The sequence below is a fragment of the Camelus ferus genome, chromosome 19 (assembly GCF_009834535.1).
Source record: "Camelus ferus isolate YT-003-E chromosome 19, BCGSAC_Cfer_1.0, whole genome shotgun sequence".
In the NCBI taxonomy this organism is placed as follows: domain Eukaryota; kingdom Metazoa; phylum Chordata; class Mammalia; order Artiodactyla; family Camelidae; genus Camelus; species Camelus ferus.
This window is the reverse complement of record NC_045714.1, coordinates 14,924,422-14,940,517: the sequence shown is the minus strand read 5'-3', so window position 1 is coordinate 14,940,517 and position 16,096 is coordinate 14,924,422. Positions and strand designations below refer to the sequence as shown.

At 63.8% G+C, this 16,096-nt stretch overlaps 1 protein-coding gene across 5 annotated transcripts in view; it reads left to right on the top strand.

Annotated features, from left to right (window-relative positions):
* Positions 1 to 844: 844 nt before the first annotated feature.
* The window catches only part of KCNQ2 (potassium voltage-gated channel subfamily Q member 2), a 50,106-nt gene continuing 34,854 nt past the window's right edge, over positions 845 to 16,096 (top strand). For all 5 annotated transcript variants that reach the window (XM_032461581.1, XM_032461582.1, XM_032461580.1 and 2 more), the window contains exon 1: positions 845 to 1,278. In XM_032461581.1, coding sequence (XP_032317472.1) covers positions 983 to 1,278 — 296 coding nt within the window. In that variant the 5' untranslated portion in view covers positions 845 to 982. The remainder of the gene's footprint in view (positions 1,279 to 16,096) is intronic.

Below are 16,096 nucleotides of genomic sequence, written 5' to 3'. Positions count from 1 at the left end.
AGTCTCCTTCAAGGGGACAGCCTGCCGTCTGTGTTCAGAGCTTGCCCTCCTTTGTCCTGTACTGTGGCACCAGCGTCCCTACTGGCCTCAGGCCTAGGCCTTGCCTGAGACCCACCCTCCAATTCCCTGCTCCTGTGGCAGGCCCCTCTGGGGTCTGCAGAACAAAGACTTCGAGGTCCTCCAGGGGTGAGTCTCTCAGGCCTTGCCCTTCTGACCATCCTTGCCCCTCTCCCTGCCGAGAGACCTCTGCAAATGCCCGCCTTGCCCCTGCTGTCTCCCTTCCAAGATGCCTTCCTCAAGGCCCAGTTCAGGCTACCTCTTAGGTTCTCCCCAGACACCTCTCTGCGGGTCTGGGGTCTTGGGGGTCCTCATGCCTGGTTCATCTAGAGGCCAAGAGCATATTGTCCCCAGGCGGCTGGGTCATAGCCTGGCAAGAGCTGGTACCTGCCTCACTCCAAGGTGTCCAGTCTCAGGGCCCAGCTGGTAAGAATTCAACAGGGCTTGGGCCCTGGCACCGCTTGGGGAGCCAGAGAGAGCTGCGGGCTCTGCTCAGGCAGTGTGCTTGCCCGGTGCTGCTCACCCCAGGTGAGACCAGGGGGCCGATTCCCTCGTCAGGGCACAGGTGTCCGGGGAGCGGGAAGGTGTCCGGGGAGCGGGAAGGGGTCCGCTTCCCTCATCTCTCTTCCCTCTCCTCCCGCCCTTTCCTTCCTGGGGCCCAGCACGGCAGCGCAGGGGTTAACGGGGGGCGGGGCGAGGCGGCGGGCGGAGCCGGCGCGGCCTCGGGCCAGGAGCCCAGGAGCGCGGAGAGAGGTGGCCGCAGCGTCCCCGCGCGCGGCCCGGGGCCCATAGGAGCGCGGAGCCGCCGCCGCCGCCGCCGCCTTGGCCATGCGGCTCCCGGGCTGGGGACCTGGGCTCGGGCCCGCGCCGCCCCCTACGCACCGCCCTCGCTGAGCCCGTGCCCGCCCGGGCGCCGCCCGGCACCATGGTGCAGAAGTCGCGCAACGGCGGCGTGTACCCCGGCCCGAGCGGGGAGAAGAAGCTCAAGGTGGGCTTCGTGGGGCTGGACCCCGGCGCGCCCGACTCCACCCGGGACGGCGCGCTGCTCATCGCCGGCTCCGAGGCCCCCAAGCGCGGCAGCATCTTGAGCAAGCCGCGCGCGGGCGGCGCGGGCGCCGGGAAGCCCCCCAAGCGCAATGCCTTCTACCGCAAGCTGCAGAATTTCCTCTACAACGTGCTGGAGCGGCCGCGCGGCTGGGCGTTCATCTACCACGCCTACGTGTGAGTGCCCACCCGCCGGGCGGCGGGCGCGGGTCGTGCGGCACCGCCGGGCAGGTCGGCTGCTGGCGGCCCGCAGCCGCGGGCCATGAGGGCCCGCCGTCTGTCACACGGTCACACCGTGTGCCTGGGGTCCCATGGTTAAAGCGAAGGGAGGAGGTTGGAGAGCGATTTTGGAGATATCTGGCTAGAAGGAGTTCTGGGGTCAGGCTCTTAGGTCGGGGTAGGGGCCCCTGTCCCCCTCCCCCGCCCGCGGCCTGGTTGGGTTGCATCAGCCCCTCCCCCGCAGGATGGGGAGATGTGCAGCGCCCCAGCCTCCCCTCCTCAGCCCGAGAGGCCCCTCCCCACGGCCGCTGCACCGAACAAAGGCCAGCCTGGGAGGGAGGGCGGCGCTGCCTGTCCTGCCACTGGATCCGGACTCCTGGGGGGGCCCCCTCTACATGGGCTCCCCCAAGGAAGGAAGCATGGGGGAGGGGCTGGCCTACCTTTCCCCATCCCCCCAAACCTCTCACTCTCCATCTGGGGTGAACTTCTGGGTTGCTGACATGGGGGAGGGGTCCTACTTGCCGAGCCCTAAGCTAAAGGCAGTTAGTTGGCCATCCTGCCCCCCTGTGCCTGCATCCAGCCCTGGCTAGGCCTGCACCCCCCACTCTCCCCTCCACCCAGTGCAGCCCTGACCCCTCTCTGCAGCAGCCAGCTGGGGACCAGGTGTATGCTTGACACCCCTGCGCACATTCTGGGCTCTGGATCCCCTCCTTGGCAGAGCAGACCTCCAGGAGGAGGGGTGCCACCGTCCTGGGGCCCACCAGCCCTGTCCGTAGAAGGGGCTGTCAGTGTCCTCAGGCTGGGTTTTCAGGGAACTCCCGGCTCCTGGGGCAGGGCTGGTGGCCTCGGGCAGGCGTTGTGTGCACATGGGTGTTTGTGTGTGTGGCATTTGTGCAGGAGTCGCTGCATGTGCATGTGCGCCTGTGCCGTTGGCGTGCACAGCCTCTGAGCGTGCAGGCGCTCTCTCCCATCCCAGCTAGACTGGGACCGGGACTCGGCCATTTTGTATGAAAGAGGCATTTTGGGATGGGAGTGAGGGGTGGATTCTGGGAAACCGGCTCTGACCTGGTGCCCACCCTGGGGTGAGGGGGTGTGTGCCCCATGAGTGTGCCTGTGACTTGTCAGTGTGTGCTCTGGACAGACCCTGTGTGGAATGGGGGAGGAGACCCGGGAGGGAAACGCCAGGCTGCTGGCGGGGTGGGTGTGCTGGAGCGACCACAGCCCTGGGCACTGTCCCCAGCCCCAGCGCTGAGCCACCCTGGGAGTTCCGAGAGGCATGGGCTCCCCTGGCACCAAAGTGGCAGCTCCTGCCTGCCCCCGGGGAGGTGGCCCTGGCTCTTCCCAAGCAGGCATGCCCAGGTGTGCCCTGCATCCTTGAAAGAGCCCTGTGTCTCCTCATCCATGGCCCTCCTCCCGCCTTCTCCTGCCCTGCCTGGCTGGGGCTCAGGGGTCTCCTTGGTCAGGCAAGACCTGGCCCGAGGTGACCTCCAGTACATAGACAGAGCCTGCCCCCACAGCCCACCCCACCTGGCCTGTGGCATGGCTGCTGGAGGACTCGTGCTTTGGGTGTGAATGTCCCTGATGGTAGCCTTTCCTGGGTCCCGTCTGTGTGGCCTCTCCCTGCCTGGGCCTGAGTGGTCCACCTCCCTGTGCGTCCTGCGTCTTGACGGCTGCAGCACCTGGAACCGGGGACAGAGCGTGTGTGGCCGTGCATCAGGCAGCTGCCTTTGCGTGTAGGGTCTGTGCTGCCTCCTCCTTGGGTGTCCCTGAGTCGGGACAGAAGGGCCTGCTGCGTGGGGGCTCCAGTGGCAGTAAGCAGGGCACAGCTCCCCTGTTCCCAAGGCATTGTGGAGGTGAACCTCGTGGGGTCTCCACTCTCCCAGGTCTGGCCCGGGGTCTCTCCCTGAACAGCAACATCTCTGTCCTGCTCTTTTGCTCATCGGCTGTGCCCCAGCTCCCCAGGCCACTGTCCCTAGGTCCAGCCCACCCAACCCAGGAGGCCTCTACTGCCCCTGTGCTGGTCCCAGAGGGTGTGGCCTCCCCTGTGCACCCACACCCTCCACTCCCACCCTGCATGGGCTGGCCCACATCTGCATCAATTGGTTGGTTTGTTGATTCCTTAATTAAGCAAGTTCAAGTCCCTCCTGAGCTGGGCCTGGGGAAGCTGGTGGGGGCAGGGACTAGAGTCCAGGGCTGGGGGCCCCTCCTAGGCCACCTTTCTCTGCCTTTCTCACCAAAGCCTGGCTTCTGGAAGGTGGAGATGTGCCGGGCTCTCTGGGTGTCCCAGTGGGTCCAGGGGCAGCAGCTGTCAGAGGTGGGGAAGAGGCGGCCGTCCAGTGGCCCCCAGGCTTGGTGGGCATCAGACCAGGCCTCCTGTCTTTGCGGGGGGCTGTCTCCGCAGCCGTGCCTCTGGGCATGGAGCCATGGCCATCACGCCCTCGCCTGTGAGCTTCTCCAGAAGCCCTTCTGGAGACGGGAGACTTCCCTGAGTCAGGGACGAAACAGCTCAGACCACCCCTCCCTGCCCTGCAGCCCCCAGAGGGTTCTTTCCTCTGCCCAGGCTGGAGACAAAGCCGTCTCTGGGGGGGGGCAGGCCCCAGCCTGCATGAGTGCGCACCCAGACCTGGGTGGGCTTCTGGGGCACAGGCTCGCGTCCTCAGTGGTGGTGGGAGCCCTGTCTCGAGGAGCTGGACCACGTGGGGTGGGGAAGGGTGTATCTCAGGGTCCCGCCGCCCACCCTTCACACTCTGCGGCAGGTGTCCGGGCTCTGGGGTCTGTGCATCTCAGGACCAGGCGTCTTTACAGAGAATTTTCTAGGTGCGGTTTTCATGAGTTTCTCAAAGGGCGTGTGAGCCACAGAAAAGGCCCCGGACCATCCTAGGTACACGTGTCTGGGCACACAGGGCTCCTAGGTTACTCACCTGCTTCAGGAGAGCCCTCGAGGCTCCTTTGAGAGCCCGCAGGTGGGAGCTGGGAGCGGCAGTCAGTCCACCCCCGGAGGCGGGGGTGGGGGGGGTCTCAAGTTAGGCGGGAGAGGGACCGACACCTGCTCTGGGCCTGCCGTGTGCGGGGCCCAGGCGTCTCTTACTTTGCTGGCCCTCGCTCGCTGTGGGGAGACCGAGGCCAAGACGGTCGAGTTCCGGATTTGCCTACTGGTGCCCAGAGGGGTCTCTGCCCAGGGGCGCAGCTTGGGGTGCAGATAAATTGACGTTTCCAACATCCCAAAACTACTCTGAGTTGTCAGGATGAAACCGTGTTTGAAGTAGGCCGAATGGAAAGTGCTGGTGACAGCAGAGGGTGGGACTGACCCCCGGAGGCTGGGGCCCCCTGGACTGCTGGCCTTTGAGAGTCCCCCACCCCACCCCGGGCTGGTCCGTCAAACCCTTTCCATCCTCGCGTGTCACCCAGGGGCGTCTTTGGAGGCTGACATATCGGGGGCCCATGGCTGGAGGCTGCTGGGCAGCTGTGGTCATGGCAGTGGGATGGGGACCTGGAGCCCCAGGGCCCTGCTCCAGTTCCCTGCGTGGCCTTGGACGACCCACGTGGGTCCCATAGCCCGGCTCACCTTCTGGCCCCAGCAGGCGAGCCTGGATGGGAGGCGGAGTTCGGGGCCCCCGTGCTGGCTGCTCTTTCCTTGGTCTGACCGCATCTGAGGGTGAGTGTGGGCTCAGGCTAGTGGCCAGGGTCTCTGCCGACGGGTGTTCTGCTTCCGAGCAGGGGACTGGAGACTGAACGGCTGAATTCTCACCTTCTTTCAGGTCCCAGACCTCCCTACAGCCCCAGGGAGGAAGTGGCTGCTGATTGGAGAGACATACGGAAATTTCCCCAAAGGTGAAAGCAGGGGGAGGGTGTGGTTTCCGGGGAAACCTGGGCTCAGCAGGCTGTCCCGGCTGTCTGGAGACCTCGGCCTCCTTGTCGGATTTCTCCCCCACAACCGTGAGCTGTTCCTGCATCACTGTGTCTCACTACACTGTGGAGCAGATCCCACAGGCAGTCTCATGTCTTCGAGGCAACGGGGCAGGCCAGAGCCCCAGTTCTTGACGGTGTGGTGACTGGGGCAGAGACAGCCTCTGTTTTGCTGGAAATCAGTCAGACGTCAAAGCGGGTCTCCGTGGAGACTCAGAAGCAGGCCTTCCGCGCGGGCACAGCCTCTGAAGAGGCGTAAGTCCCGGAACATTTTCGAAGAGACCGAATCGCTTCCCAGAGCGCAGGCTGAGTCCAGTGGTCGGTAGAGTGTTCAAGGCGGTGTTTCCCCAGCTTGCTTCAGTCAGTAAATGATCTTCAGACCTTGTCAATTCTGCACTCCGGCCTGTCCACGGAGGCCCAGCATGCCTGTGTATCAGTGTCACTCACAGGATGCCCTGAGTCCCTGCCACCGAGAGCCACAAGGCTGGCCTCCACCCCCCAGGAGGCACACTCTGACGCCCTGGAGAGGGAACAGAGTCCAGAGGACGAGGGCTCTTGGGCATTTTATGGAAGGTGAGAAGGTGGGGGAGGCAGGGGAGACCACGGGGAAGATGAACCTCTTTATAGAATATCGCGGAGGGACACGCAGCAGGTGTGCTGGGCCACCTGAGCGTCTCCTGGAGGTCGGGCGGGAGGGGAGGGGCCAGAGGCCGGGCTGAGCCTGTTGAAGGGCCAGGCTGGTGGGTGGACTCTGGGCTGGATGCTGCACCGGGAGGACGCTGGCATCTTGTTACTGCGTGTGCCGACATCTGGTTACGACAAACAGTGGTGCCCAGGCTACCTTGCAGCTGGGACGCGGGAAGCATTCTGGAGCATGAACGTAGGCGTAAGCCAGGCACTCCCTGGGTGGACGTTGCTGGGTGTGCGCTTCAGTGACACACGTCACCTCTTCACTCCCACGCCCCCCGCGAGGTGCGATGTGAGGGTATAACCAGTGGAAACGGTTCAGAGGGCGTGTGTGGCAGAGGATGGTGAGTGGTGGGGGCCACGGGCTCTGCCTCTGCCGGGGCTTCCGAGTTGGGGCCCGCATCTCCTCGTCTGTGACGTGGGGACAGTTCCATGCTGGCCTCCTGTGACTCGCTCAACGCTTGGTGTGTGTGGTGTTCTGGGGGCTTCTGGCCATCGTCCCGTCTGCGTGATTGTGGCTTGGTCGGGAGAAAGGCAGACGAAGGCGGTTGGAGGCTGGTGCGTCTTGGACAACACCCTGGGCCGCCTGCCCCCACCCAGTTCTCAGTCCAGTCGGCCAGTGGCAGGACCTGGATGGAGAGGTTTGGGGCTGCTGTTAACTGGACCTCATGATTAGACACGGGGCCCCGGTCTGATGCTGTGCATTTGCCCAGGGGGCCTGGCCGTTTTCCTAAAGGAGACTGCTTGCTCCATGGCTGCCTGGGTTTGGGAGAGGCCTTCTGTCCACAGCTGACGGACTCACGGCCCCAGCATCCTGAACCTCCGAGCAGGGAGGCCGGGATGGCTTTGGCTTGAAAACCACCATTGTGGGCGGGTTGTACCAGTGGGTGCCCTAGACCTTAAAGGGGACGTCAGCTTTCCACGTGGGCTGTGTCCCCGTGAGCACCCCCTCTCTCCTAAGCTGTTGTGTGGTGACTTGGTGCATGTGGGCCCCTGCACGTGGGAGTCGCCTGCCGGTGGGGCTGCTCCTTCCCAAAGGCTGGATCTGCGCCGTGCTTTCCACGGCGGTTTGCTGACAGTTCTGGCGGCCTCCAAAAACGGGCCTCACCTGCTCCATGCAGCGTCCTCGTGGCGTGGCCATGGGCCCCCGGCCAGCAAGGCCAGGCCAGCTGGGTCAGGTCCAAGGAAGGAAAAAGAGGGGCATGTAGCCCCTGAAACCCCTTGTGGTGAGGTGGGTGCTTGCAGGAGAGGCTCGGGGCAGAGAGATGACTACTTCTGAGGCCTGTCTGTTCCTCACCTGAGCTAAGACAGTCACAGCCACGGAGTTGGAGGGAGGGGCCCGGGGCTGGTCAGCAAACAGACCGGTCAGGAATTAGAGAGGGAGGACCGGGGTCTTTGTTGCTTGAAGCTGGGACGCATCATGCTATTAATTCATCTGGGAGGAAACAGGACTGGATACTCGAGGGTCACGTGCCCTGCCTGGGCCGCTCTGGGACCTGCGTTCCTCGTGCGGCTGCAGGGCCCATGTCCCCCACCTCGACGCTGGTGAGCTTGTGTGGCTCCCTCTGCAGCCAGCCAGGGCCCTCGGGGGACAAAAGCCCCAGCATCCCTGCCTGTGAAGGCCTGGGCTTGGCAAAGTGTGGGTTCTGCCACGGAGAGGGGTTCCCACGAGAACAGGCAGGATGGTGCCCAGTGGAGAACAGGGACGGTGACTTGCCTCCCGCCAGGTGTTGTGACACTGAGGTGGTGGGCCCAGGTGGGCCAGTACAGTAACCGAACCAAGACCACACGCTGGCGAGCGAGGCCGCCAGCTCTGCAGCGTGGCTGGTGCAGCGCGGGGGCTGCGCCTTCTTCAGCAGCCCCGAGCACTGTGGGGAGACCCCTGGTCCGGGGCAGGTGACCTGTGCATGACGGGGCTCTCACTGCTCCCCAGCCACCGGCTGTCCAGAGCCTTAGCCCCACTGCCCAGCAGCTGCAGTTGGCCAAAGGGAGGGGGTGCAGGCGGGCAGGCGGAGTTTTCCGGCAGCACTTTGCAGAGGCCGTGGTGGTTGGGGGCCGCGGTGGCTCCACTTGGGGAAGCGGGGGGGAGGGCCCAGGTTCCAGGCTCTCAGTCCTGAGTCTGACTTTTGTCTCTGGGACGTGCTCAGAGCTGAGAATCCTTGGGCTCAACCAGTTACTGGCTTGAATAAAATTAGGTCTTTAATTTTTTGGATTACCCGGAATAATTTTGTAAATGTACAAAACAGCATTGGTTCCAGAAAGTCCTCCTGGAAGCGATTGGAAACACAGTGTGTCCAGAGATCCCTTACTCACTGGTGGTGGTGGCGGGTCACAGCTCCCAGGGCCCGAGGCAGCCTGGCCTGCAGGGAGTGTCCTTCAGGTTGTTCTGGTGTCTGCTGCGAGCAGCCCCCTGCCCAGGCCCCACCCTCCTCCAGGCCCTGTCTGGTCTGCCCCTTCCCTCCACAGAGCCTCAGTCTTGACCTTTTGAGTTTGCTTTTCCATTTAGGTTTGGAAAAAAATATTTGAAGTGTTTGTAGGAGGGAAAGGCGTATTTCTCCTGGGACCCCAGGTTTTGAGGGGAGGAAGCTGGGTCACCAGGAGGGGATGTGGAAGTGGGAGGAGCCGCAGTGAGCACTTGGCTGATCCGTGCAGAGCCCTGAGCCAGGTGTCCAGTCAGTGGACAGGTCACCACAGGAGCCTGGCCACATCCACGGGGGGTTAGAAGCCTGTTCACCCCAGAGGTGAGCCTGATGTGGGATGTAGTGGCACCACCCGGGAGGGCCCCCGGCAGGGCCCCCGGCAGGAGGGCAGGGCAGACCCAGAGCTCCCAGGAAGGGGGAGTGTTTTGGAGCTCAGCCTGTGGCAGGGGTGGGGGTGGGGGGCCGGGTCGTGTAACCAGGTGGGTGACACAGGGGAGGGCCGTGCCGGGCGCTGGCCATGGTCCTGAGCACAAGCCCCCAGCCGTCTCTCCGTGGGGGCTCAGGCCCAGGGAGTGCTGGGACTTGGCCCACTGCTGCTGGCACGGGGCAGGGCTCTTGGGGCCGACACCCAGGCACGGCCACTCCTCCATCTCCAGACTCAGCCATTGTGCTCCCAGGACGCGTCCCTCCTCATTAGGGTTCTCCAAGATGGTCCCCTCTGGTCTGTGCGGTTTAATTAGCTGAGAGCTGAATTAATATTGTGTGCATGGAAAGCAAGTGTTTCGGCCCACGCGATGGGCAGGCAGCACTGCGCAGCCTGAGCGGGGGCACGATGGCTCTTAGGAGAATGCTCGGTTGTGCTCTATTATCTTTTCTGATTTCAGAAATAATACATGTCCACTGCAGGAAACGGGGAAGACATGGAAAACCCGAGGGGGAACGTTTGTCTGTTCCGATGTGTTTCCGACTGTCTGTGCCCATCTCTCCTTCCTTACAGGAGGCAAAACTCAGACTCTGCTGTCCTCCTCTGTGTTAACCACGTGCTGTGGCATCAGATGGGCCGCCCATGGGCGAGTGTTGGCTTTGCCTCTGTCGTCAGGGCTCCCGGTGCTCCCTGGGGCAGGGGACGAGGTGGCCTGTCCCCGACCCCTCACCCTGCGCCCTCGCTGGCTTACAGCTGGGGAGCAGATGGCGGCAGTGGGTGCTGGCCTGGGGCAGGCCCCCGAGTGAGAGCATGCCTGGTGGCCACCCGGGGTCAGGACCAGGGCTGCCCTGGGAGGGGGCTTGTTAAAACGAGGTCCTGCCCATGGGTGAGCCCTGTGTCGCTGGAAGCATGTAAGTGGAGACAGAGAACACTGGGAGTGGTTTAGGGGACCAGTGAGCCAAGAGCTGGGGAGCCTGGGGGGTGGGCCAGACAGAGAAGCACTAGGAGGGTCTTCAGAAAGAGTCTGGGGGAGACTGACATGGGGGAGGTAGGTCTGTGAGGCACCCTGGGTCAGCAGAGCTGTTGCTGGGGGCCCTGAGCACCTGCGTGAGTTCCTGTGCTCACGAAGGGGATGTTAGATGCCAGGGGTGTGGCCCAAATGGACCCCCTTGTTGGGGGAAGAGCACCCCCTGAAAACTGGTGTCTGCACAGTGAATTACAAGCTCTGTAATCGCATCCTGATCGCAGAGGCCTGTCCACAGCAGTACTGCCCTCGGGGAGTCCCTCCCAACCCCGCTCCTGGGCAGGCTCCACACGGCAGGGCCGAGACCCGGCAGGGCGGGGCTGTGGGACCTGCAGGGGCAGGAGTCAGCCGTGCTGGTCTGGTTAGGCCAGCTCCGGACAGGGCAGGGCAATCGAGGGACCTAAAAGGTGCCTGTGTCAGGGGTGTGTGTGGCAGGCCAGGGAGACACACCCAAGGACGGGCCCCCAGAGTGAGCCGGGGCCAGGGGAAACTGGGGCTTATGAGGACAGAGCCCAGAGGAGACCATGGGATGGGTGCTCCCCCACCAGCTCAGGAAACCGACTGGCCAGTGGTTGCCCACTCCCCGCAGGAGGCCACCTCGTGTGTTGGTGCTGAGGCTTCACGAGGGGGAGCTGGGACTGTTCCCGGACAGACCACCCCCGCCCCAGGATGGGGCCAGGCCCCCTGGCAGGGGGGGTGGGGGCGGGGCGTCTGGGGGAAGGTGGTGGCTCTTCCCACACAAATCTGTGCCGACGCAGAGGGGGCCCAGGGCCCAGGTTGTGGGGGGGGCACTGCCGGGCACAGGCAGGCGGGCGGGGCTTGGCTGCTGCTTCAGACCTCAGCGGCCTGGCCCGTTCTCTTTCCTGTACCTGAGGTGAAGTGCACGGGACACACAGGGAACCATTTTCAAGTGGCCAGTTCGGTGGTATTCAGTGTGTTCCCAGTGAGGTGTCTTTTTCTCACCCCATAAAGTGCCCCAGCCCCTGTAGGCCCCCGTCTCCCCACCTCCGGCCCCTGTAGGCCCCTGTCTCCCCACCTCCGGCCCCTGGAGCCGGATTCTGTGTTCTTGGTCTTTCATGTGAGCAGGTCGTATGCCCCGTGGCCCGGCGTGTCTGTGTCCTCTCACTGAGCATCGCGTTTCCAAGGTCTATCCAGGTTGTGGCGGGTGTCGGTGCTTCACTCCCCTCAGGCTGAGCTGCACTCCGCCGTGGACGGGCCCCCAAGTCCACCACTCATCTGCCGATGACCGAGCCCCTCAGCCTCGGTCTGCGGTGCCCAGACTGTGGACGTGGGAGTTCAGGTTCCTGTGCGGACACACGCAAGCGTTTCTTGTGGAACTGCAGCCTTGTTTTTAATGAGCTGCATTTCCCACCTCATGGGCTCAGATGTGGCCAGGCCCCCCGGGGCCGGCTGTGCCCTCCTGGTCTCGGGACCTCCAGGCTGGCCTTTGGAAGCCTCTGCGTTCATTGGGACACAGGTCTCCTGTCCATGGCCACTTCTTGGCTCCTTACTCCTGAACTGTCCAGTGGGTATACGCCTTCGAGCTGAGGGCACTGCTGTGTGTGGGCTCTGGCCGTGCACTTGAGGGCCTGTGGACAGAGTGGGCGAGGAGGGTGCTGGCACTAGGAGGGCTGAGGCCCCAGGAGAGAAACTGAAGAGAGTTGGGGGCTGGGCAGCCTCTCAGAGAAGGTGACGTTGAAGGTAAATCCTGGACAGGAGGAGGAGGCAGCCTTGTGACAGACGTGCTGGCAGAAGAACATTCCAGGTGGTGGAGGAGAAGGTGCAAAGGGCCTGGGGCAGGGAAGCTGGCTTGGTGAGGCCCAGAAATAGGCAGGAGGGGAGCAGGCACTCTTCCTGTGGTCTTAGTGTTGGTGGGGGCCACAGGTGGCAGGAATGGGGGTTGGACAGCTGTGACAGTCGGGGCACACTGGATGGGACAGCTGAGGTGAGCCCTTGGGAGGGAGGACCTCTGACTGGGGGCTGTGAGCCTGGTAGGGGGTACTGTTGTCTCTGAGAAGGGTGGGGGTGGGAGGCAGAGGGAGAGCCCAGGGTATGGGTATGGTGGGGTCAGGTCCCCGATGCTGCCCGGTATGTGTGTGAGTGGGCTCTGGTGTGGGATGGGGAGGGTGCGCAGGTGAGCCTTTGATTCTACAGTTTGCGTGTGGACAGGTGACCAGTGGACAGCAAATCACCCGGGTGGAGCAATGTCTCCCGGACGGAGTGGGAGGCGCCTGGGGAAGTGGCTTTACTGTGTGCTGAGCCAGCAGATCCGCCGCCAGGGCCCTGAGTCCCCCCACCCAGGCCCGGCCCCGGTGGCAGCTCCCCCCACCCCCTGTGACTTCCCGAGCACCTGGAGCTTCATCGAGGATGCCCGGTCTTTCTGGGGGGTCTGGGTTCTGCAGTGAGCAAGGTGGGGCTGGGGGTCCCTGTGAACCTAGAGCTTCTGGTGGGTGAACGGTTAGGGACTGGTGCTTAGGGAGGTTAGGACCCCAGACCACCAGAGCCCCCAGTCCTGGACAGTACTCATGGCTGAGGCTTTGGGGGACACTGGCTGTTCGGAGGTCACTGGCCAGTGGGGGTCATCAAGGGGCCCCCTGAGTGTGCCTTCCTGCCCTGGGTGTGGGGAGAGAGGGGGGCTGGGTGGGGGAACTGGTGTGGAAAGGCCACAGACGTGATGTGCCCTCGGGTCCAGCTGGCAAAGGGGCTGGAGCAGGATGGGGGTGGGGTGGGGCAATGGAGGTGAGGCCCGTCGGTGGAGGCCTACGGGTCTGAGGCATTTATTGAGCACTTGCTGTGTACGAGGGTCCCTCAGGCTCTGGGGGTTCTCCGATGAGCAGGCTCAGACAGGGACGGGCTGCAGTGGGCTGGGGGTGGGCTGACCATGGGCTCTGGGAGAGGGGTCTGTGCATGGTGGTCTCAGGCATGTGGCCTCCTGCTCCCTCTGACCCTGGCAGGATCTCAGTGTGATTCTTCGCATCTGGTTTGCACCTGGAGCAGCCGTCAGCAGTCCAGGCTTCCCGTCGCTCCCAGAGATTGGAAGTGGCAGTGGGTCCTGGGGGCAGAGCAGTTTATTAGGGGGTGAAATTAGATTCCAGGCTGCAGCGCCAGCCGCAGAATGGACGATGCAGCGGGAGGTTCCCTGGGGAGCAGGGTGTGGGCCTGGACCTGAGGGGACCGGGTTGGCCTCGCACTGGCTGCTTCTCCCTCCCATCTCCCTCAGGTTCCTGGGCTGTGTGGCCCCCAGGGAGACACAGCCTTGTTGGAATGGGCGTCATTGTGGGGAGACCCCTCCCCTGGAAGGGGTGCTCAGGCTCGACCCCGTGGGGTCACGGTGAGCTGCTTTACAGCCTTGTTTTTCTCATCTGTGAAATGGACGAGCATCTCCCTGTCTGCAGGGTTGTCATGATTCTAGCCTGCGGGTGGTGCTGTGTGTCGGGGACCTCTCCCCACCCTCCTGTCCCAGCTTTGCCGGCCGGGGGCCGGGTGAGCGAGTGGTGCTGGTGACATGCCCTGCTTTCCTCTCAACCCTGCCAGTTGCTTGTGAAAGGTTTGTTTCCTTAAATACGTAAAGGGAGATTAATGACCCCTGCCCTCTCCCAAGCTGGCCTTTGGAGGGAGTGGGGGGTCTGGGCTGAGGCACCGACCTCCAGCGCTCTGTCCCCGCCTGGGCTGCATCGCCATCCGTCCCCGGCGCCCCCCCGCCCCCATGGTGAAGTGGGCATCAGATGTGGGAACAAGGTGGCAGAGGCTTTGTCAGGTTTTTCTAGAAAAGAAATACTGCCTGCAGTCCGATGTGGGGGGGCGGGAGGGGGAGATCCAGAAGCAGAGGGTTGGTCTCTTGAGGCAGGGGCTGCCCTTCCCGAGAGTTTAGGGGCAGGCAGAATTCACAGTGCACCCCAGGAACTGCGGGTGTGGCAGTGGCTGCCTGCCGCAAGGTGTGGGGTGTTGTCAGGCCTTGACTGGGGTCTCCTCTGGCTGGCGTCCGTCCAGCCTCCACCACCCTCCGTCCCTCCCGTCACCTCCTGCCTCCCTGGGCCCCTCCCCACCTGTCTCCCCAAACATCAGAATCCCTGCACTCAGGACCCTGCCGGGCCTCCACCTGTTTTAAGAGAGGGGTGCACCTCCCCCAGAGTGCAGGTGGCAGAAGCCCCTCCTGAAGCCTGGCTGAGGTCTGTCCTGCTGTGGGTGAAGACAGTCTGTTTGCTGTGGATCCTGCAGTGCTGGGGCTTGTGAACTGGGCGCTCTGGCTGGAGCACACCTGGGACGAGGCTGTTCTGGCCGAAGTTCGCTCTCCAGGTGGCTGCCTTCCCTGCTGCTCAGGTGAGCGTGGTCTGAGGTCCTTCTCCTCCCAGCTCCACTGCCTGAGCCATCTCGGCCCCTGGAATCTGGGGCTGGGAACCAGCTGCTTGAATTGCTTGTCTCCTTGGCAACCGCAGCCAGGGAAGCATCTTGATGTTGAATTCATTTTCATAATTAGCCTCGGTTGTAGGAGAACCACCGTGTCCTGCCTCCCCGCCTTTCTTTCCTGAAACAGCCTGGACAGTTCCTGGGTTGGAGGGCCTGGGAACCCTTCCCCTAGGGCCCCGAGGCCTCGGTCTGGGTGTTGGGGGGATGCTCAGGTGGTGCTGGGCTTGAGGCCAGAGGCAGAGCCCCTACTTTGCAGCTGAGGGGTGGGACCCCCAGCCTGCGGGCGGGTGGAGCGCCTCAGCTAGCTGTCCTGGGGAGGGAGCAGACCAGGCTACCAGCCCCCCCATCGTCTGGGGCCTGTGGGTCAGCATGCAGCACCCCCCGGTGGTGTCAGTGGTGTCCCCTGTGCATCTGCCCAGCTCCTCTCCCAAGGGGGTTCTGGTCCATCTCTCCTGAGCCTGCCAGCAGCCAGGACCCAGAATGACCAGTCGCCTTTGGGCAGGGAGGCCCCTGCCTGGCTCAGACTCCCCAGTGTCTCCTGGAAGCGGCGGAGCCAGGACCCCGACATAACTCCAGCGGGTGACCCCTTGATGGGCTGCGGAGCTGTGGGTGGTCACCCTTACTGTCCCGTGGGAGGGCGATGCTGGGGTCTGAGCCAGTGGGGCTGGGCCCCAGTGAAGTGTCCCCATGACTGAGGACGCTGATCTCAGGGTCTGTGAGGCCAGAGGCAGAGCCCCTACCAGCCTCTTGTAGCCTCAGCTGCCCCGTCTCTAAATGGGTGCGAGCACCAGAGGTCTCGGGTCCAGGAGGTGGCTGGGCGCTGGTCACTGTGGTGCCTGCGACAGGAGGAGGTCTGGAAAGGTTTTCCCGTCGTTCAGCTGCCTGGAAGAGTGGCTGAGGGGTGGCGAGAAGCCACCATGCTCTGGAGCTGTTCCTCTCTTGACCTGCAGGGGCCCAGAGGCGTGGGTGGGGATGCGGGTGCCCGTGGGACTGTCTCCGCTTTGGGACCTGACAGGGTGACAGGGACGCACGCAGCTGCCTGGCTGTCTCCTCCTCTTGTCCGAGTGGGCGGGCGGCCTCTTCCCGAGTGTCTGACCTGCTGCCCCCACTGCACACCACCAGGACGTGCCATCTGTGGCCATCTGTCCCCAAACAGCAGAAACAAATCTTGGAGTGTCTCCGGCACTTTTGGGTGGGGGCCGTCTCCCAGGCCTGCTTCTCGGGAGCCAGCCCTCCTCCCCCTGGCCACGGGACCTTCCGGCTGCAGCTGTGGGTGTGTCTCCTGAATTGCTGGCCTGGTGCCCGGCATCCTGGCCACTGCCTGCTGGGAAGGGCTGCGCTTCCGTACAGCGTGGCTGGGTCATTCTGGAATGTTCCGAGATGCTGGTCAGAGCTGCCCTCGGGAAGCAGGGCTGAGAGAGGGTCTGGTCACCTCGGGACCTGGGCCTTTTCTGTTTGACTTTAGGGAAGTGGTTTTATACCACACGAGGCGCTGGCCTTCATGGGCACAGCCCTGGACTCTGAGTCTCCCCGACAGGGTCCTGGACACACCGTCCACCTCCACGCCCAGCCACCCGCCTTGCTCTTTGCTCTGCCAGGAGCTCCCGTCCCTTCTCCCCGATGCCCACCAGCCCTTCACCCTGCAGTGCTGTGTGCACCTCTGCAGGGAAGCCTGCTGGGTTATGCGTCCCCCCGGGCTCCTGCATCACAGTGTTGAGCTGAGCCGGGTCCAGCTGCCCCCCTGAGTGGGCAATCCTGTCAGTCTCTCCCACCGCCCAGGCCTCCGGAGTCCTGACCCACAACCCGGGGTCTCCTCCAACCCTGGCAGGCCCCCTCTGGGCACGTGGGCTCCTTCCCACCAAGAGCTGGGAGAAGATACCCCCAGGCAGAGAATTACGCGCATGAGGC